General features: G+C 56.8%; 1 protein-coding gene across 1 annotated transcript; it reads right to left on the bottom strand.

The window, feature by feature from the left end:
* Positions 1-77: 77 nt before the first annotated feature.
* On the bottom strand, positions 78-21,057 carry NKAIN1 (sodium/potassium transporting ATPase interacting 1). Its single transcript, XM_061360600.1, has 7 exons — positions 20,763-21,057; positions 6,449-6,586; positions 6,187-6,267; positions 5,397-5,594; positions 4,631-4,691; positions 1,111-1,192; positions 78-315 (listed from the first exon to the last, which is right to left on the bottom strand). Exons 1-7 carry the CDS (start codon positions 20,814-20,816, stop codon positions 306-308), a joined length of 624 nt encoding a protein of 207 aa, XP_061216584.1. The 5' UTR covers positions 20,817-21,057; the 3' UTR covers positions 78-305.
* Positions 21,058-21,208: the final 151 nt, after the last annotated feature.

Genomic DNA, 21,208 nt, shown 5'->3' with positions numbered 1-21,208 from the left:
CCATGTCCCATCCTGGCAAAGAGGGGGAGGACACAGTGCAGGGGGGTCCACCTGTATCCAGCCCCCCCCATCCCCATCCTGCTGTGGGTGCGTGGTTTGGGCTCAGAGGCTTCCTGGCTGATGGATGTGCAGCTCCCGGCTCCATCCTTCGGGGTCTTGCAAGGTGCAGGGAGGGGATGGATGTCTTGGCATCGTGTTCCCCCCCCATTGCCAGGGGTTGTGTCGTTGGGTGTGGGGCAGTTCACTCTCAGGGGGTCCTGTGGCCTCTGGCTCCCACGCTGGGCTGGGGCTGGATCCAGGGCAGGTTACCCGGACCTGGGGGGGAAAGAGTGTTAGGGGTGAGACCCAAGGCATTGAATCACAGTCCCAACCTGGGGTGGGTTGGAAGGGCCCTTAAAGCCCATCCAATAAAGAGCATCACTGGGGCACCTGGCTCGGGGAGGGCAGGACACCCACATCCATCCCCATCATGTGTGTGCTGCCACCCTCGGGGTGACACCATCCATGTCCCCATCCCAGGAAGCTCCCACCCACCGTGCCCTGCTCACACTGCAGGGCCGTCCAGCTCCATGCGGTGGGGTGCAGCACCCATGGGTGCTCACCCATGCACTGGGGTGGGCACGCGAGAGCCTGTGCATACCCAAAGGCATGGGGAGGCCTGAACAGCATCACAGCTGCATTTGCTCCACCACAGCTCTCTCATTGCAGGTCCTGCCCTTGAGTTTGGATAGAAGGCTTTGGATATAATTAATTCCTGGCACCCAACAGGAGGTGAATCCCTTTGGATTTCGCAGCCTTATCTCGTTTCAGCCTTTATCTGGTTAAGCTTAATGGGGAAGGGAGCAGAGAACAGGGAGCTCACTTACCTGCAGGGCTGCCTGTGGGGCTCAGCAAACACAAAGCAGCAAACAAGGGCATGAACTCCCCTAAAACTGCCCAACCCCAGCCCTGATGGAGACCCTGGTCTTTATGGTGAGGCCAGGAGGATGCAGATCACATCTTTTGGGTTATGATAGTGCAATGAGGGACCTTGGAGGCGCTCCTGCATCCCAGAGCATCCCAGAGCATCCCTGAGCATCCCCAAGGCTTCCCAGCCTGGCCCAGACTCACGTGTAGAGTGGCTGTAGCTGTAGGTGTGATGTCTTCTGTGGTGCCTGGTAGCCATAGGAGTCGAACCCGCCAATGAAGTCAACTGGAGAGAGGGGCAGAGGAGCCAAGTGAGCTGGGGAGGGTGGTGGGGACACTTCCCTGCCTCCCCCCTCTACTGACAGCACCCATGGGTAATGCAGCATCCTGGCTTGCAGCAGCACCCTGGGGAGATGCAGCAGCGCAGGGAATGCTACATCTCAGACTGCAGTGGTGTCCTGGGTCCCTGCAGCACCCCAGGGTCACTGAATCCCAGCTTGATTTGGGTTGGAAGGGACTTTAAAGCTCATCCAGCTCCAACCCCTGCCACGGGCAGGGACCCCTTCCACTGGAGCAGCTTGCTCCAAGCCCCTGTGTCCAACCTGGCCTTGAACACTGCCAGGGATGGGGCAGCCACAGCTTCTCTGGGCACCCTGTGCCAGCGCCTCAGCACCCTCACAGGGAAGAGCTTCTGCCTAAGAGCTCAGCTCAGTCTCCCCTTGGGCAGGTTCAAGCCATTCCCCTTGGCCTGTCCCTACAGGCCCTTGTCCCAAGCCCCTCTCCAGGTTTCCTGCAGCCCCTTTAGGCACTGGAGCTGCTCTAAGGTCTCCCTGGATCTTCTCTTTTCCATCCAAGCTCATGGCACCATCCCAGGTCACCACAGCATCCTGGGGAAGTGCTGCATCCCAGGTCTTGGCAGCAGCTGTGCTCTGAGCAGCATCACAGGGACACGCAGTATCCCAGGTCTCAGCAGCATCCCAGGGAAGTGCCATTGAGAGACAGCGGAAAGGAGCTGGACTGACACGCAGAGATCCCTGTGGCTTTTCTCATCACAACAGCTCTTGCATTGCAGGCTGGACAAAGTGGGTAAAATTACCCTGTCATTGCCTCCAGAGTGGGCATTTAAGGAGAATTATGGGGGAATTACCTCTCCTTTAAGGCCTGTAATTTAGGGAATTGCAGACACCCATGGATCAGTGATCACTGGGGCGATTTCCAGCCTGGTGGCTCCTCACCCTGCATCAACCACCTATCGAGCCCTTGGATGCTCACTGGAGGAGTCTTGATGGCAAATCCCATCCCTTCACCATAGCTGGATGCAGTGGGAACTATGGGGGGACCTCAAGATCTCCCCCAATCACCCCATGTGGCCCCAGACCTGAACCCTCCACCAGGCTGTGGTGTCCGAGCTGCTGCAGGAGCCACAGCACGACCCATCTCTCCAAACCCAACCCATTCATCCCCATGGAGCAATGAGCTGGATGGGTTTGCAGAGGGGTGTCCATTAAGCAGCAGCATGCTCAAAAGGGGAAGCAAATTTATCTTCCTGACTTAGTATTCAGCCTGCTCTCAGTTTCGACGCCATCCATCCATCCATCCATCCATCCTTCCATCCATCCATCCATCCATCCATCCATCCATCCATCCTTCCATCCATCCATCCATCCATCCATCCATCCATCCATCCATCCTTCCTTCCTTCCATCCATCCATCCATCCATCCATCCATCCATCCATCCATCCTTCCATCCATCCATCCATCCATCCATCCATCCATCCATCCATCCTTCCATCCATCCATCCATCCATCCATCCATCCATCCATCCATCCATCCATCCTTCCATCCATCCATCCATCCATCCATCCATCCATCCATCCATCCATCCATCCATCCATCCATCCTTCCATCCATCCATCCATCCATCCATCCATCCATCCATCCATCCATCCATCCATCCATCCATCCATCCATCCATCCTTCCATCCATCCATCCATCCATCCATCCTTCCATCCATCCATCCATCCATCCATCCATCCTTCCATCCATCCATCCATCCATCCTTCCATCCATCCATCCATCCATCCATCCATCCTTCCATCCATCCATCCATCCATCCATCCATCCTTCCATCCATCCATCCATCCATCCATCCATCCATCCATCCATCCATCCATCCATCCATCCATCCATCCTTCCATCCATCCATCCATCCATCCATCCATCCTTCCATCCATCCATCCATCCATCCATCCATCCATCCATCCATCCATCCTTCCATCCATCCATCCATCCTTCCATCCATCCATCCATCCATCCATTTCCAAACCTAATGTGATATTCCATTGAAAATGTGCATTTGAATCCTGGGCTCCAGCAGCATTAATATTAAAAGTGTATCGAACGCAGGAGTTGTTTGAATGCAAACACATTCCAAAGCCAGCGGTGCTGGATAAACCTTTTTGCCAGCTTCTTGGACACAGAAACAAGTTATTCCCGCTGGCAGTGGCCACTTCCACATGGAGATGTTCCTTTTCCACTACACTGGTTCCCAGCAGGCGGAAAACATGGGGATGCTGCACCCCAGCATCACCTGGGATGCGCTGGGAGCATCCCTGGCTCCGTGGTGCCATCCTGATTCTAAGGAAGGAGCCGGATGCTGGGGTAGCTTTTGCCATAGGGGCCATTGCAGAGCATCTCTGCCTGTGGTGGCTGCTGGGAGCTGCCAGCTGGCAGGAATTCATTAACAGCAGATGAGCATTTAATGTGGTTGGATGGCTCCAGCCTTCACAGCCTGGTTAATTGGGGTGCTCAGTGCTTCCGGAGGGGGGTTTGCTGGGATCAGATTGGAAAGCACAATGTAATTCCTATGAAAATCAGCCTGTAACTATCATAAATTGCTGATTCCCCCCCCCTGTTTTGGGTGAAACCTGTTTGGGTGATGCTGTCCATGGGGATGCTGGCTGGGGACACCCAGTATTTCCCATTCCCTTGTCACTGAGCCCCAGGTGGCTGTCAAAGGGGTTGGCAGGCAAGGGATGGAGATGGGAGCAGGACTCTCCCACAGCGCCCTGGCGCCGGATCCACACCAGGAGGAGCATCCACCATGAATATATCAGAGCATTGAGGTGGATCTTTGCAGTGAGGGCAATTCCCTGCCACTGCCATGCTGGAGCAGGGAGCTGGAGGAGATGCTCTGAATCTGGGTGAGTGGGGAGCAACGAGAGGGATGCTGAACCCAAACCCGGCCACACATAGGGGTGAGCTTCCTGGCTTCAATGGGACCTGGACCCAGGAGACTGGGCACCATCTCAGCCTCTTCATGGGCGGCTATGGGGCCAAAACCCAGCCCCATTCATTGGATGAAACTGGTCTCACTCCTGCACCCAAAGACTGTGAGTGCTACAGTCCCATGGGAGATGGAGCAGCTCAGGGCTCAGCATCCCCATCCCTGTCCTCTGCCAGCCCTGGCCATGGTGCAGCACCCTCCCCACGGCTGAGGAGGGGGACTGCACTGGTGGCACAGGGTGGCACATCACACCCCAGCCCATCTGCCTCAATGGGGATGGGAAAATGGGGCAAAAACCCCAACTAAAGGTATTCCTTCACCTGTGACCCAGGCATCATTCCCCGTCCCTGGCCCCATCCAGCAAGACACTGGTTGGTGTCAGCAGAGGCTGTTTTGCAGCTCTCCCACCCCATGACAGGCATCAGGAGCACTCACAGCTGTCTTCTTCCTCCAGGAACACTTTGCTGACGTAGCAGGCATAGACGAAGCCAAAGAGCTGCAAAACAGAAGCAGTCGGTCATTGGGGTGATGGGCAATGGACCAGCATGGAGCTGGGTGCTGCAAGGGGATGCCTGGAGCATCCCAAGGGCACTGGGAGCATCCTGGGCAGGATCAGTGCCTTCCCTGGGTTGGTGATGCTGGAGCCCATCTCCAGTGGGTGCTGGTTTGGGAAGCAATAAGGCTGGATGGGTTCAGCTGCGCTATGGGGACAAGGGTGATGGCCCAGGATGGGTGCTGAGCCCCACGTAGCACTTAGTGGGTGCAAGGCAGCTGCTCTGGATGCCAATTCCCTTTCAAGCTTTATTTCCCTGCAGCCCCCAAGGCTCCAGAGGAGTTTTGGATCCAAGTATGTCCCCTTCCCACCTCCCCATGGGATGAGGCAGCCCCTGAGATGCGGGGACCATCCCTTGTGCCAAGCCGCGCATCCCAGCGGCTCATCCTCCAGCAACACCTCTGTGTGGATGACACTGAGAGCTCCCCAATCCCTGCAGCACCCGGCCCACAGCCTGACAGGCTTTAGGGTGAGCAGCACCCCAGGGTGCTGTCATGGGCTCATTGCCCTTGATGCTATAAACATGCACCGATGCGCGATGGCACAGTGGGACATCTCCAGCTCTGCCCACCCCGATCCCTGCCATCACCCCCTTCTCCCACTCCCTGGTTTGGGGTTGAGGATGAGGAGGAAAGGAGCAGTGCTCACCGCCAGGAAGATCTGCGTGGCGCTGCTCACCACCTCGATGTACTGGTAGTCGAGTAGGCAGCCGCTGACCGTGATGACGTGATGGTCCTCGGGTGCCAGGTTGGAGTTGAGCACCGGCGTCACCAGGCAGCCCGGCCCGTTCTCCATCCACCACGAGCGGTGCAGTGAGGTATTGAAGGTCATGATGAAGTCTCGGTCCTGTGGGAGGAGGCACAGAGAGTGGAGCTCGGGGTCTTTGCAGAGGGGTTGGACAGAAAATGGGGTTTTCCAAGCCAAGGATGCTCCGTGAGACCCAGAGCGCACTAACACAGGGCAGGGCATCTCCCTAACCTGCAGTCAGCACCCAGGGTTTGTGGCTTCCTCCTATGCTGGTGTCCATACATTAGAGGGGAAGAATCCCCCTCCTCGACCTGCTGCTTGAGAGGCAGAGCCATGGGACCACCCCACCAGCACGGTGCAGGGATCCCATGTTTCTGCTTGCTAAAACAGCCTCAAGTGTCCTGGAGCCACATGGGAAGATGGTTTCATCCATCAAGTCCCCCCAGAACCCCACAGAGTGAGCTGGGACCTATGTCCTGAGCCCTCTGGGATGGCATCCTCAGAGCAGGGTGCATCCTCAGCATGGGTACCCCAACTGCGGGCTGGGGACGCTCAAATCACCTAATGATACATCATTACATGGAGTTATCACTACATGTTTTGCTCTTTTCCATGCACGAGCTCTAATTTAATAGCCATGGGAGGGAAGGAGAGATAAGGAAAAGAAGGGGATGAAGAGGAGGAGCCTTACCTGCGACAGGCGTCCGACCTCCAGGTAGAAGCAGATGATGAAGGCGTTCCAGCCGACCCACAGCACCAGCCACACCGCGTACTGCCAGGAAGAGAGCTGCTCAGGGAATGCCCAATGGACACCCCCTGCTCCATCCCACCTCCAACCTGCTCAATGGATCCCACCGGATCCACAGCTTTGGGTACAGGGCAGGACCTGAGGCTGAGCCATCCCCAGGGGAGATGATGCTGTACACAGGAGCAGCATCCGCGGTGGTACCTACCACCATGAGGTATTTGGATCTGTACTGGATGGTCCCAAAAATGCCCAGGATGACGGCCATGATGTGTAGGAAATTAGCCAGGATGGGGGCCCATTGGTAGCCCAGGAAATCAAAGATCTGCCTCTCCAGCGCTGCCACCTGCAAGAGAGCATGGGAAGGGGCAGGTATGAAAGCATCGGTCACCACATCATCCTGGGATGCTGGAGGCAAAGAGCAGCTGGTAATGAATGGGAATTCCTATGGATAATTGGTTGCAATGGGCTGAAACATGTGTGATGCCTTGGCTGGTGGGGGGTGAAAGCATGGTGGGGAGTGAGGGGTTACTTGGAATACCTGGAGCTAGAAGGGGAAAGCAGGAGATGCCAGCTTGTACCCACCAGCACCCTCCATGCCTCAGTGTCCCCATTGCTCAGGTCTTGGGCACTGCTTTGATCACCCTTTGGGGTGGGTTTATCCCTGGGATCAGTCTGTCCAGGGGGGAACCTGCTTGGCTCATTCACAATGCCCTGGGTACCAACCCTCCCATTTAACACCACTGGGGTTTGATTGCTGTCATTGGTAATCCATAAATAAGGACTTGATGCAGCTTAATAAATCACACAACACACAAAATCAGGGCCGGTGGCTTCGAATGGAACTGCCTTTACCTCAGCACTTATTTACGGCTCTATTTATACCAGCTCAGGGTCTATTACTCTTACTTACAGGATTAGCTCAAAGCGATGTGGTAGCAAAGGTGATGTGGGAGCACTGGGGCATTTGTGAATGGTTTTAAGGTAAAAAATGGACATTGGATGAGGCCATGGGGGTTTTAGGGAGCTTTTAGGGCTCCTGAGGGCTGAGCTGCAGCATCCGTGCCTCCAGCAGCTTTGCAAACCAAGCCCCCTCTTACATTTACCTTTGTGGCAGCCCGGCCCCATCGCATCGCTCTTTGAGATGCCCCAGATTCACCCAATAAACCCTCCAAGGCCCCCTCCCTGCAGCACCGTGCCTCAGTTTCCCCTCCCAGGACAAGGCCCTTCATCCTGGCAGGGAAGTGGGAGCTTATCCTGAAAATCACAAGAGAAAATGGGCTTCACATCCCCTGCTGCACTCACCAGCACACAGCGAGCTGGGCTTAGGGGAGCTCCATCCTGGCCCTTCCTGAAGCTCCCATAGGAAAATGGGGGCCCTACAGCATCCCTGCCCAGCCACAGCTTCTCTGGGCACCCTGTGCCAGCGCCTCAGCACCCTCACAGGGAAGAGCTTCTGCCTAAGAGCCCATCTCAGTCTCCCCTCTGGCAGGTTCAAGCCATTCCCCTTGGCCTGTCCCTACAGGCCCTTGTCCCAAGCCCCTCTCCAGGTTTCCTGCAGCCCCTTTAGGCACTGGAGCTGCTCTAAGGTCTCCCCTTAAGGAGCCTTCACAGCAAAGGCAAGGAGTGCTGGATCCCATTCCCTACTCCACCACTGGGATCCATGCTGGCAGGACCCCAGTTTCAATTGAAGGCGATGCAAAGCCACAGAGCAGCCGCCGGGTCCGTGGTGCCCTGTCTGAGGCTGTTTGCATTGAGCTTAATTCACTTCCACACTATTTAAACTCTCTGAGGAAACAGCCTCTGGAAATAACAAGGGGGCTGTAAATCCTTTAAATTGAGGGATGTAAATAATAGATGATAACAGGGAGCGTGGTGCCCGGGGGGGTTAGAGCCATCCATCGAGCTGGTGGCTGTTGACAGAGCTGCTCAGCAGGAGCTGGATGCGACGGATGGGTTTTGGGTACCGGTGAGTCTCCGAAGCGAGGGAAGGGACTCTGAGAGCATCCCATGGAGCTGGAGTGATGGATGGCACCTGGATGGCTCCTTAATTCCAGCCCACTGAGCCAGGACAAGCTGGGAAGAGCTTGGTCAAACCACATCCTTCATCCCAAGGAGAGGCAAAATGAGGAGCAAACACCATGATGATGAGCAAGGGCTCATCTCAGGCTTCAGTTGGGACATTTGGGGGCAGAATTAGGGGTTTGCACAGTTTTACTATGTGGGCAAAACATCCCTTTGGGGGGGCATGGAAACTCCTGGTACCCTAGGATGTGGCAGGAGCAAACCTGCCTTTGCCCTTCTGAATGTCTTCACCAAACCACCCGGGCAGGGGCAGGGGATGTTCCCCCATCATTTCTCCTAGAAAGAGTCAAAAACAGACAGGAAGAGGCTTCATTCCCCCACAGAAAGGGGATGTTTCCATCTGAAAACGCTGTCCCTAAAGCCTGAAGAGCCCTGAGCATGCGGCTGCAGTTCTGCCCGCTGTCAGCGGGGCCGGCGCAGGCAGGATGCTCCCGGCTGCCCCTGCCTGCAGCATCTGTGCATCGAGCTGAACTAAAGCCTCTGCCCTCCCCTGGCAGGAGCGGAGCGGTGCCCCCCGATGGGATATTATCCTTCCCTGGATGATTCCCTCCCGAACACCATATGCCCGAGCCTCGCCGGGGATTTAACCTTTCATTTCGCTGCGTTTTGAAGAGATTTGGGGGTTATTCTGCCTTGAATCCAGCCTGAAGACGCTGTGGGAGCATCACTGCCCCTGCTGCTGAGCCTGGCCTGGGGGACTGGGGCAGAAATGCCCCATTCTAGGAGTTTGGGGCAAAAAAAGTACCGGGGTTCAGGGAGAAAACACCCCCCAGCAGAGCTGGAAAGCAGGATCTGGCCCTAAGGGGATGCCAGATGCTGTTGGTCCTCATGAGGGATGTTTCCTACAGCCCAGGCCTGGATGTCCTTGCAGCAGGTCATAGAACCAGAGAATCATCACAGCCTGGGTAGGGTTGAAGGGACTTTATGAGCATCCTTGGGCAAACCAAGCTCGTGGGGCTCCCAGATCCTGCCCCCATCCCCAGGAGGAACAGCCAAGTCCAGCTCCCATCCTGCTACAGGCACCCCACCACCCTCAGCACCCTATTGCAGGCTCTGCCACCGTTCATTTTGAGGCAGTTTACGGCATTTTGCTCATTTTCCCTTTGCCATCGGAGGTGTTTCCATCATGTGGTTCCATTCCCAGCTCCGCCCGGCTCCACTCTGGGGAATGGCTTCGACTGGAATGAGCGAATTGACTATTAAGGAGGTGCAAACACCGCTGTGAACCCGGGGACTTCAGTTAATGACTTGGAAAGAAGTTCTTGACCTACTTCCAACTTGCAAAAGCCTTCGTGAAATCACAGAGAGAAAGAAATTAAAGGGGCCAGAGCCTTGATTGCTCTGTGCTATGGGGTGGAGATGAGCAGGATGCGGCCCCTGGCCTAGAAGATGCTCTGAGATGGAGCAATACAAGCAAAAAAAGCAGGGTGAAAGAGCCACAAATTGGGACCTTCCTCAGCTGTTGCAACCTTAATGGGTTTTGGGGGAGTTCTGGCCTTTGCAATGCCCCTTTTTCCCCACTCCCAATGCTGGCATCGTGGATTTAGGAGCTCCAGGAAGCAGCTGCAAGTGCTGGGGGCACAGGCAGAGATGTAGTAGGGGGTGCGATTCCTTGCCACAGCTCCCCATCACCCACCCAGCACCCAGCACCCATCCCATTGGGCTTTCCTTCCCCTCGCCTGTGTTTTCCCACCCCCATTCCCCATTATTTATTTCATTTCCCTGCATCCGGCAGCGTTGCCATGGGAACGTGGCGGCTGGATGCGCTTGTCTAGACGCTGCGCCCCAGGAGCCTGCCGCCGGCATCCCGCACCATGGGCTGGGTGCAAGGTCACCCCCTGCATCCCTATGGCTGCATCCCCTCCAAGCTCCTGGCTCCATCCATCCCTGGGGGTTCCCTACAAGGAGGGCTGGGAAATGCAGCTTGGGGGTGGATAATAGGGATAGCAGTAACCATCATCATCATGGAATCATTGAATCCCAGGCTGGTTTGGGTTGGGAGAGACCTGAAAGCTCACCCAGTTCCAACCCCAACACTTTCGACTAGAGCTGGGCCCACTGCTCCCAAAGCTGGGAGGTTTGGGTGGATTTGGATCTGTCTGGCTCCGATCTCCCCAGCAAGGACCGCAGGGGGTTGTTATCCCTGGAGGAATGTCAACAGGGGTTATCTTTCCCAGCAAACATCACAGCATACCCCGTGAGGAGGATGCTTCAGCTCTAATGCAATGTCACATCCGTTTAACTTCCATCCAGGATTCCATCTCTTATTTCCACTGTCCTATAAGTGCTGAGACGAGACTTTCTGCTTTCCCTCATCTCCCAGCAAGGGAGTCACTTTTCCATGCCAGGGAAAGCCAAGCAGCTCAATTCCCCTATTGCCTGTCAGAGGCTGAAGCCCCAAGGTCTCTGGTGCTGGCTGGGAAGGGCTGATCCTGCACTGCCCGGGTGCTGTGCCTTGCCTCAGTTTACCTGGGAATTGGGCTCAAGTCCCATTGGCCTCGCTCAGCACCACACTGGGAGCATTTGCTCTCTTGGTCAGCTCCATCAGTGTAGGTCTAATGGGGAAACTGAGGCACAGAGGGATGATGGAGGAAACCAGAGCCTTGGAGAACAGCTCTGCCTTGAGGACAATGGGTTGGGAGCTGCTCCAAAGCCACTGGAGCAGGGCTGGGACTGCTGGGCTGGCTCAGAGAGATGGGATACGGGCTGAGTTACAGCCATCAGGCTAAATTAGGCCACAGGAAGCTCCCAGTTCTCACTGGAGATGCCAAATGGAGCCGCATCCTTGACCCCGGCACAGCATCTCTGGTACCCGGACTGGTCGCATCTCTCTGGTGCCGGTTTTCCCACAGGATGCAGTGAGGGAGGGGATATCCCCCACTGCCCATGGAGACCCCAGCACTCACCCAATGCCTTGTCCTGGGGCTGAGGGGGGAGAAGGAGCCTTGAAGGAGCCAGCTCTCCAGCAGGACACCCATGGGATCCTGCCCTGTTATGTGTGGGGAAAGGGGCTTGGAGCTGGGAATCCTGGGCTGAAACCTGTGAGAATTTGGGCTTAGATCTGGAGATCTTGGGTTTAAATCTGTGGGATTTTTGGCTAAAGTCTGAGGATCTTGGGCTTAAATTTAAGGGTTTTTCATGTGAGATTTGAGGAGTTTGGAACATGAGTATGGAGGATCTTGGGCTTAAGTCTGCAGGTTGTGGGGATTAAATCTGGGGGATCTTGACCTTAAATTGGAGAGATCTTGTGTTTACATTTGAAGGATTGAGGCTTAACAATGGGAGATCTTGGGCTTCATTTTAGGAGACCTTGGGCTTAAATCTGGGGAGTTTGGGGCTTAAATTTGGGGGATTTGGTGCTTAAATGTGGAGGATCTTTGGCTTAAATTTGGGGGGTGCACAGATATGACAAATGAAATGGGGAACCGGGAGAGATACAGGGAGCCTGACACATAAATAACAAGTGATGGAGGTGAGACCCAGGGGCTGGACAAGGGATGGGAGTGAGCACCGAGCAGGAGCCGGATGCTCCAGGAAAAGCAGGGTGGGAGGGGATGGATCCCGACCGAGACATCCCCGTCCACCCGCGCTGGCCGAGCTGTTTGACCGAGGCTTAAGCCTCAGGCAATTTCGATGCTAATTCTCCCCGCTGAGTTCTTTAGCTGCCATCTGCGAGGAGCAAGAGGTGTTTTCCTCCCCATCTCAAATGATGCCTCAAAGACAGCGTTAATATAATCCCATGGGGGTGGAAAGGAGGGGGAAATACATACATATATAGATAGATAGATATAAAAATCCAATTTACCGACTTATTTAGTGACACTTTGTGTAATCAATTCTCGCAGCAAAGAAAGGCTGATTAAAGCCAAGCGCATCGCTATGGAAACCGGCGTTCCCTCCTCCCACGACCCGCCGGCTGGGAAGGGTGAGGAAATCTGCCTGGTAACAACCCCGTTAATGAGCCAGGGAGCCCAAAGAATCCCTGGAAGCGCCTCTGCCGCCAAAGGAGCAGCCGGGAGCAGCCGGTGGGGAGGCGAAACCGAGCGGCGCTCCCCAAATATTGATTCAGATTGGAGGAGGAGGAAGGGATGCTCCTGCATCCGCGTTTGGTACCCAAGAGTGCACCCAGCGAGCCCTGTGCATGCGGGTGTCTCTTATCCGATTATTTAGCCTTCAAAGAGAGGATGAACCCACCCTGACGCGAAGGTTTGACACATTCAGGAGGGAGCTGCCAGCACAAAAGGGGTTTCTATGTTAAACCCAAAGGGATTTCCTCTCCGCAGGGTGATTCCCCAGCCCATGGGCATCACTTCCTGCTGTCTGGGCTCATCTGCCCCCATGGGCCAGAGTTCCTTCGGGAATTGGGGATTTATTATTATCTCTCCATCGGATAATGGCCCTCGTGGAGGGGGGGTCTCCTCCTGCTTGGACGCATCCCTCACCTCAGCACCCTACAACGAGAAGATGCTTGAGGTACCCATGGGTGCTGCTGAGGCAAGGGTAAATATTCCCATGGGATGAATATAACCCCCCCTTGGGTGATGGGAAGCAGCTGGGGCTGGCAGTGAGCAGCACAGAAGGGACTTGGCCGTTTCCCCATGCACTTGTGATGCTTTTTGGGGTGCTTTAAGGAGCGAAGGCCTGCACAGGGCATCCTTACTGCTGCTCCGTGTCTATTGAGGGATTTAACAATCCCATCCCACATTTTCCTCAAATTCCTTCCATTACCACCACTGTCACCATGACAGGGATGTGAGTGGAGTCCCTGTGCTTCAGCAACGGGATCATGGTCCAGCCTGGGGACCAGAGCATCCGGACGCTGCATCACCCCATCCACCCACACCCCAGGACCATCACAAACCGGAGCATCCAAAGGGATGTGACATCCCACTAAAACCAGACACCTGGATATTTTGAACCATTCCAAGGAGCTGTTAAACCCTCTCATTCATCCTAAGGAGCATTCACTCAGGCTCCTCTCACTGTGTGCTGTGGCCATGGGCGCGTTGTTAACACATCCATCAGCAGCAGCGTGGCTGGGAGTTCATCAGAGACACCTCCAACAGCCATAAAAGCCACTTGTATTAATGGCTCTGTCCTCTTTTCATCCCCACCACGTCCAGGAGGGGAGGTTTGGGGTTGATTTTACCACCCCTTTTGTTGCTTGGTGGTGGATGGAGAGCATTGGATCCATCCCAGTGCCCACACTGGGGCCTTCCCGCTCTACTCAGCCACATCCTTCAATGACACTGGGGTGACAACGCCACAGCTGGGATGATGCCACCACAAGCATCCCAAACCCTACATCCAACAGGGATGTGAGCCCATCCCCCTGGCATCATGGCCAGGCCTACATCAGGGAAAACAGGATTTTCCCAAAAACCTTGGTTTTTCTCCCCTTATAGCCCCATGGGATGGCTTTGCCAGCTGGGTGATGGGTGCTGCTCCGAGTCACCCCCCTTTTGGGTGCACCCACACAGGGATGAGGATTTCCATCCCAAAATCTCTAGGGAAAACCCACCCCAGCAGCTCCCATGGCCTGGACACAGGAGCTGGGGGGACTCCTGGGGTCCCCATGTGGGACACCCCTACAGGACTGATGCTCCCACCACCTCCTGGAGTTCTCCTGTGGGTCTCTCCATGGGCAATGGGGCTCTCCCTATGTCCCCTTGCTCCATCCCCATCTCTGCTGGGTGGGGGACACTCACCTTGGCACTGATCCTGCTTCCCCATCCCTCCCGGCTCTGCTCCGTGTCCCTCCCAAGGGGAAGTGGGGGGGATACCCTGGGTGTACCCCAGTGATGGGAACGTGACCACTGCCAGGCTGGGCATGAGGACCCCTGGCCCTTGGGGGCCAGCCCCACAGTAGCATCACCACCAAAGCCTGGCTCCAGCACCACAGAGATCCCAGTGGCCCCACTGCCATGCCAGGGGGATGCCATCACCGATACACGGTGCCACCCTGCCACAAGCCCCATCAAGAGCCATCTCCAGCCCTGGCGAGCAAAGAGGCACCCCCATGCTCCCCAAACCTCGCTGCACTCCGAGCACCCCATCAGCCACCCCATACACAGGGACTGGATCCCAGCCCTGAGCCCCCCCGGTGCCTGTGTCCCCTCCTCCCTGAGCCAAGGGGAAGCAGTGCCAGATGCCACAGAAAGGGGCCAGGAGAGGATGGATTCACCCGAGAGCCCTGGCAGCTGCCAAAGGGAATTGGCAACCGGGTGGTGATGGGCTGGAAGTGGCAGCAAGGGAGGGGACAGCAGGGGCCAGGAGCAGGGGGGGGTCCTGGAGGTGCAGATGGGGATGCTGTGCCCCTGGGTAAGGGGGACAGGGCTGGTTCCTGAGCCAAAAGAGGGGGGAAAAGAAAGGGATTGAGAGCACAGGGAGAGAGCCCCAAGGGGGACGGGACAAGGACTCCGAGCGTGACATTTCCTGGCAGGAGCCAAGGCCCCACCATCAATCTGAGCCATTACTGCACAGGAGCAGGAGCAGACAGGGCTTCCCAGGGGCTCCCATTAGCGTCAGCATCCCGCCCTGTGCTGCGCCAGCATCCTCCATCCCGCTCGGAGCATCCTTCATGCTCACCCGGAGCATCCTCCGCTCTCATCTCAAGTACCCTCCATGCTCACTTCAAGCACCATCCACTCCCTGAGCGTGAGCACCCTGAGCACCCTCGACTCCCACCTGAGCATCCTCTGTGATGATGCCAAGCATCCTCCACTCCAACCGGAGCAGCCTCTGCTTCCACCAGGGACATTTCCCACTTGGGGCTTGTACCTGGGTGTCTTTATGGGATGGGGCAAGGTGCCGGGCAGAGATGCACCACTCCAGTGACAGCAGAGTAGAGGGGATTCTCCTCTGCTATTTAAACATGACCAGGGCTGCTCCCTGCTGGCTTTGCCTTCCCATTTCTCCCTGCTGTGATGTCCAGAGTTGGACAATTGGAATAAACAACAGCTTTCAAATGGGGGGAAGGAAAAAAGCCCCATGCCCAGGGGCCCATCCTGAGCCCCTCCGAGCATCCCTTGGGATTCAGGAAGAACACCTTCTCCTCACTCAACCCCCCATGCTCCATCACTTCCAGCCAAGATACTGCCCCCAGCTCCATGCTGTGATAGGGATAAGGACATCCCAGGGCACCCCGGGAGGATGAGGGATGGGGATACAGCCTGAAATGCTGAGATGAGAGGGTCTGAAGGTGCCTGCCCATCTGCTGATCGGCTTGGCCGGGTGCTGCAGCGATCAATAGCCAATAACCTGCATGGTGCTGAGGAGCTGTGAGGACACATGGCTGGTGCTGATGGCAACATCAGGGTCTTGGGGCCATTTCCTTCCCTCTCTATAAGGATATCCCCAAGCCCCCTCCCTGTCATCCCTTGGACCAGCAGTGACCAAGCTCCTCAAGACGCTGCTTTGCCACATCCTCCAACCTCAGCTCTCCTTTCCCAATCCCCTCCTGATGTCCTGTGGATGTGTTTTGGGGTGGGACACCCAGCTGGCAGGGATGTGGTCCCAGGAGTGATGCTCACTGCACCCCCTTCAATCCACACGTTTCCTCCAGTGCTGGTTTTATTCCTCCTCTTCTTTCTTCCCATTACCGAAACGAGCATCATTGATTTTTTATAGTGCTAATTCTTCTCCTAACAGAAAGCCACCTGGGATCACATCAAATTGCTTACCAGCATCCAAACACTATTATGGCAGCTCAGGCCCTTTCAGCAGCCAAACGAGTAAGCTCAATAAGAAACAGCATCAAGTTTGGCTGGATGAGGCTCTTTTTCCCAGCCATCAATTAGGGCCACCTACTTTTAGGCTTTGCTGATCACATCATGCACCACCCATCCCTTGCCGTGCTCTCATGGCTTCACCGTCAGGCCATGCTCATCACCGAGACATTCATTTTGCAGTGCCCATTGCTCCCAGCTCCATCAGGAATGATTTAAGGAGTCCTTCAGCCACTCGTGTTAATGCTCTCGGGTGCACGTTTGCTGGTCTTGTAAATGTAGACACACTGCGCTTTAATCGCGGTTTTAATTGCGAGCGGGAACGTTCCCGCTTCCCAAACGTGCCCATAAACCTTTATAGCTCTGCCTGGGGATAATGCGGCTGCAACGAGGATGCGCGTCCACTGGGATGGAATAAAAGGATCCCAGACTGGGTTGAGTTGGAAGGGACCTTAAAGCTCATCCAGTCCCAACCCCTGCCATGGCAGGGACCCCTTCCACTGGAGCAGCTTGCTCCAAGCCCCTGTGTCCAACCTGGCCTTGAGCACTGCCAGGGATGGGGCAGCCACAGCTTCTCTGGGCACCCTGTGCCAGCGCCTCAGCACCCTCACAGGGAAGAGCTTCTGCCTAAGAGCTCAGCTCAGTCTCCCCTCGGGCAGGTTCAAGCCATTCCCCTTGGCCTGTCCCTACAGGCCCTTGTCCCAAGCCCCTCTCCAGGTTTCCTGCAGCCCCTTTAGGCACTGGTGCTGCTCCACAGCCACCCGAACCCATGGTCCCTTCTTGGGTTGTTCACCCACACTGGGGCTGAGGTGGGGTGGGGGTTTTCATGCCTCCAATGCACACAGTTCCCACCTTGGAGCCATCTCCAGGTCCTCAGCACTGCCCATCCCTGGCGCATCCCTATCCCTCCACCAGCACCCACCACCCCGCAGCATCTCTGGGCACGGAGGCATCACCACACTCATTGTGTCCCATCCCATGGGATGGGGTGCAGGGATACGAGGGTCTCACCATCCCTATGCCACTGCCAGCCCCCCATTGCCATGGCAACCATGCAAATGTGAAAGCTTTCCATAATCATTAGGGAGCAGAGCAGTATAAACAGTGACTGCAGCAGATTACATGCCTATTATGAACAGTCGCACCTTCTGAGTGCTGGTAATTACACCTAATTGTGCATTTAATTGTGTAATTGAAAACCCCCATGCACAGTTCATCCCGGGCTCTGTTCCCCTTTCCCGGCAGTGGGAATGGGGTCAGGGGCAGCTCCAGCCCCGCTATCCTCAGGTCATCCCTGTGCCGGGAATGGGGCACGATGGGAACCGCGCAAGGACAAAGGATGCTGGTGGATGCTGGAGGTGCCAGAGCTGGAGTGCTGATGGCCAAAAGCAGGGTGATGGGGACAGCAGGGTCAGGAAGCAGTGCAGTGGGGTCCTGCTGGGGATGGGGATGTCACACTGGGCTGATGGGTGCTTCGGGGATACAGGGATGGACTTTGCACATCCTTCCTTAGGCCGACCCTGTTAGCTCCTTCTCCAGGCTTGGTGATGGGGGGGAATTCACATCCCAAAGGCTCTCAGTGCCCTGTGTGAAGCCCATGGATCAAGGAGGGATGGCTCCTCACCCTGCACCTCAACCCTGGGAGGCTGTGGGGGGAAGGATGCCAGTGCCAGTGTGTTACAGCATGGCACGGCACAGCACCGCACGCTGCCACCCCGGCAGGCTCAGCCAGGCAGGAGGTGCCAATGGAGCTTTGCTTTTCCAGCCAATTAAAGGAGAAGGAGAGAAACAAAGAAGGAAAAGGAGCCCTGGTTCGGAGCAAAGCTGAGCTGCATCCCCCCCGCAGTGAGCCCTGTGCTGTGATGGGGTCACCACCGTGGGATGGAGGAGCCCACTTGAGCAAGAACCAGCTCCTGAGCATGGCCCCAGGGTACAGAGCGGGATGTCTGGATCCAGCCAGACCTCAGTGTCCAGCATCCCACATCCTGGAATCCCGTATCACTGCCCACAAGGTTGGGTACAACCCTCTGCAGCAGCACAACTGTCCTGATCTGCAGCCAACACCATTAGGCTTCAGCGTTAACAAGTCATGGCTTGTGGCTCCATGTCCATGCTTGCAGTAGTGGGGTGCTATCACCACCAGGTCCATTTCCCATACAACCACCTCAGCAGCTCTTCATGTAAAGATAAATCCTCCCAACAGCATCCATCCCAGAGAAAGGATCCCAAAGCCCCCGGAACCCCCCAGGCTTTCCCAAATGATGGGAAGGACCAGCAGAAACCTGAGAGTTTTTATTTCATCCCACCTCATCTGCACAAATACTTCCCAGCAGCTCCTCCTGATGTGGGGCAGGGCCGGAGGCATCTGGCAAGTGCATCCCTGGGTGTTTCCCAAAGGAAAACCAGAGGCAAAATCCAGTCCCTTGGGAATGGTGATCCCGGCGTGCAGCATCGCCTCACTGAGTGCTCAAGGAGCACATGGGATATTTGGATGCTCCAGAGCTGCCATGGCCCAAACACCGGTTTCCCAAACCTGGTTCAGGCACAATCACTGCCCCAGGGGCTGTGCTGGGCTCTGCCTGCAGTGTCCTGCCCCTCCAGACCTGCCTTCTCCCACTGCTGGGAGTGGGTACCAGCAGCATCCTCTGTCACCATGAGCATCCCTCATGGGGACACAAGGGACCAGGGGCGCATCCCCAGGTTGCAAACACTGGGGAAACCAATGGTTCCATGGTGGCACATGGGGAGCAGTGGGAAGGTGCCTGCAGGAAGGGGGCCCAGCAGTGAGGACCAGCCAGAGGTGATGGTGTCACCCAGGGCAGCCCGCTCCTCACCCACACTGCTTTGCTTAAGGGAAGCTGAGGCTGAGGAGGTCTGGCAACCAGCATGCTGGCTTGTTGGCACAAGGTGACCCTGCAGCAATGGGGCACCCCCAGCACACACCAGTCCAACCCCAGGCACTGGGAGCACTGGGAGCATGGCAGCCATCCCCCCTACAGCACAGAGAGCTGGGGTCAGGCATCATCCCTGCTCCCCATCATCCCCTCCCAGCCCTCAGCACAGCCTGGGCTGCACACCCCGACCATGCCACCTCGGGGATGAATATTGGCCTTGGTACCCAAGGGGACCCTGATGCCTCAGCCCAGGGCTGACCCCCCCATCCCGGGCAGGGCACCCAGTGGTACCTTTTCCTCATGGACCACCATGGAATGGGGTGCTGAGGGCAGAGAGCATCTCCCCATGGCCAGCGGGATGCAAGCTGCTGCCTCCAGAGCTGGGAGAGCATCCCACAGGCTGAGAGGGGATGAGCTGTAGGATGGGGTGAGCCTGAGGTGGAAGAGCCACTGGTGAGGGGCATTTATGGAGCCAAGCTTTGGGAATGCTGGCGGCACCAGGACACATGGGGCAAGAGGTGGAGAGCAAAGCCTGACCGCCATCTGCAGCACCAAGTTCCTGTGGGTGCAAGCAGGAGCTGCTCTCCCAACTTGGTTCCGTTCTTCCCCTACAATAAATAGGTTAAAATCCGCTGGATCTGGGTTATGTCAGGGAATAAACACCAACAAGTGATCGAGAGCCAGAAAACTCCTGCACGCCTGGAAAACAGCATCAGGTTTATCCTAAGGGGGAAGGCGAGCAAAGCGCAAAGGGTTTACAGATTGAACCAAGGGGAGGACTGGGGACACAAGAGGCCGTTCCCACTGGGAATGGCAGGACTTCAGCCTGCGGTTCAGGGCTGGCTTGGAGCATTCCTGCATCCCGCCAGGAAAGCCCAGTGCCCCCCATCCAACAGTGGGGACCCTCCCGCTCGCTGCCTTCCAAAGAATGGAGGATGAAGGAGAGCAATGCCGGGAAGAAAGCGTGGGTCAGCAGGATAACACCGTCATCCCTGGAGCGCATCCGGAGGCTTTCCATCACCGCCTCCATCCACCCCGTCACCCCCGATCCCTGGCGACAGCAGGGCTGACCACCACGCGTTTCCACAGTCCCCTTCCTCACCACAATGAGCCCCAGCATGGCCATGGGGCAAGTTGTAGGGAGCTGATGCTCTGTTACTGATCCACCCAGTTGGGATAATCCATCACAACCTGGGTTTGGTGGAAAACCCCCCCAAACACCTCATGCGCTCCCATTGCCTGATGAGGACTGACCCCCAGGCAGCACCCAATCCTTCTGAAGGGAAACAATCCCATTAAACCCTTCCTTTCCCTCTGCTCCCACCATCCCAGCATCCCCCCTGCTATGGGCAGACGGGTCCCACTTGGAAGCAGGAGAGTTTCCAAAGTGCTGGCAGTGGCTCCAAGTTTCCCTCTTGCCCCAGCTCGGGGGAGCAGCACCCCAAGGAACATCCTTGGAGTGACCAGGATGGGAAAGCGCCGGCGGGAGCGAACCGGGAGGGAAGAGGATGCAGGTGGAAACAAAGCTCACACCTGATGGAGACGCATCCCCCAGGCGCTGACAGCGCAGGGACCCGGCTCCCATCCATCTCCCGAGCCAGCGCTGGATTGAGGCAGGGGATGGGGGGGGCATCTCATTCCTCATTGAGGAGTAAATCTCCTTGGGGTATAGGGGGGGGTTTGGGTGTCAGTGAAGCATCCCCAAGCCGGTCCCATAGCAAGGTCACCGCCGACACGGCGCGGGTAGCGGTGACAGCAGCGTTCGCACAAAGCACGACCCGGCATGCTGATGAGCGCGGGCGGCCCCTCGCCTTACCAGCTGCAGGCAGCAGAATCCGACCAGCGTGCATCTCCCATTGCATCTCCCCATGGTTTCCCAGCCGGAGCCGCGGATTTTCCCCCACCGTGGCCTCGCGTCGCCGTCCTCCGGCTCCTCACCGGCAGAGCATCAGCGGGGCACCAGCACCATGTCCCGCTCCGCAGCCCCCGGCCAGCCCCGACACTTCCTTCACAGCAGCCCCGCCATCTCCCGCACCCTGCCAGGGCAGCGCGGAGCCGGGATGGGCTCAGAAAGGGGCATCGCCCCCCATTCTCCGCCTTCCCCCCCCCCCCCGCCCCGGAGCCCGTTACAGCCCCATCCCTTAGCGCAGAGCCCCCGGGGCCGCGCAGCCCTCGCCGCCCATCCCCGCAGCCCGCAGCTCTATTGTCTCTCCCGCACAGCCCCGGGGGCGGGCGGGGAGGAGGTGGCGGCGGGGTGGGGTC

This window comes from Neopsephotus bourkii, unplaced genomic scaffold, assembly GCF_033783945.1.
Source record: "Neopsephotus bourkii isolate Nb327-2 ecotype Australia unplaced genomic scaffold, CSIRO-AGI_Nbou_v1 NB_1036, whole genome shotgun sequence".
Lineage (NCBI taxonomy): Eukaryota > Metazoa > Chordata > Aves > Psittaciformes > Psittacidae > Neopsephotus > Neopsephotus bourkii.
This window is presented reverse-complemented; position numbering and strand designations above follow the sequence as displayed.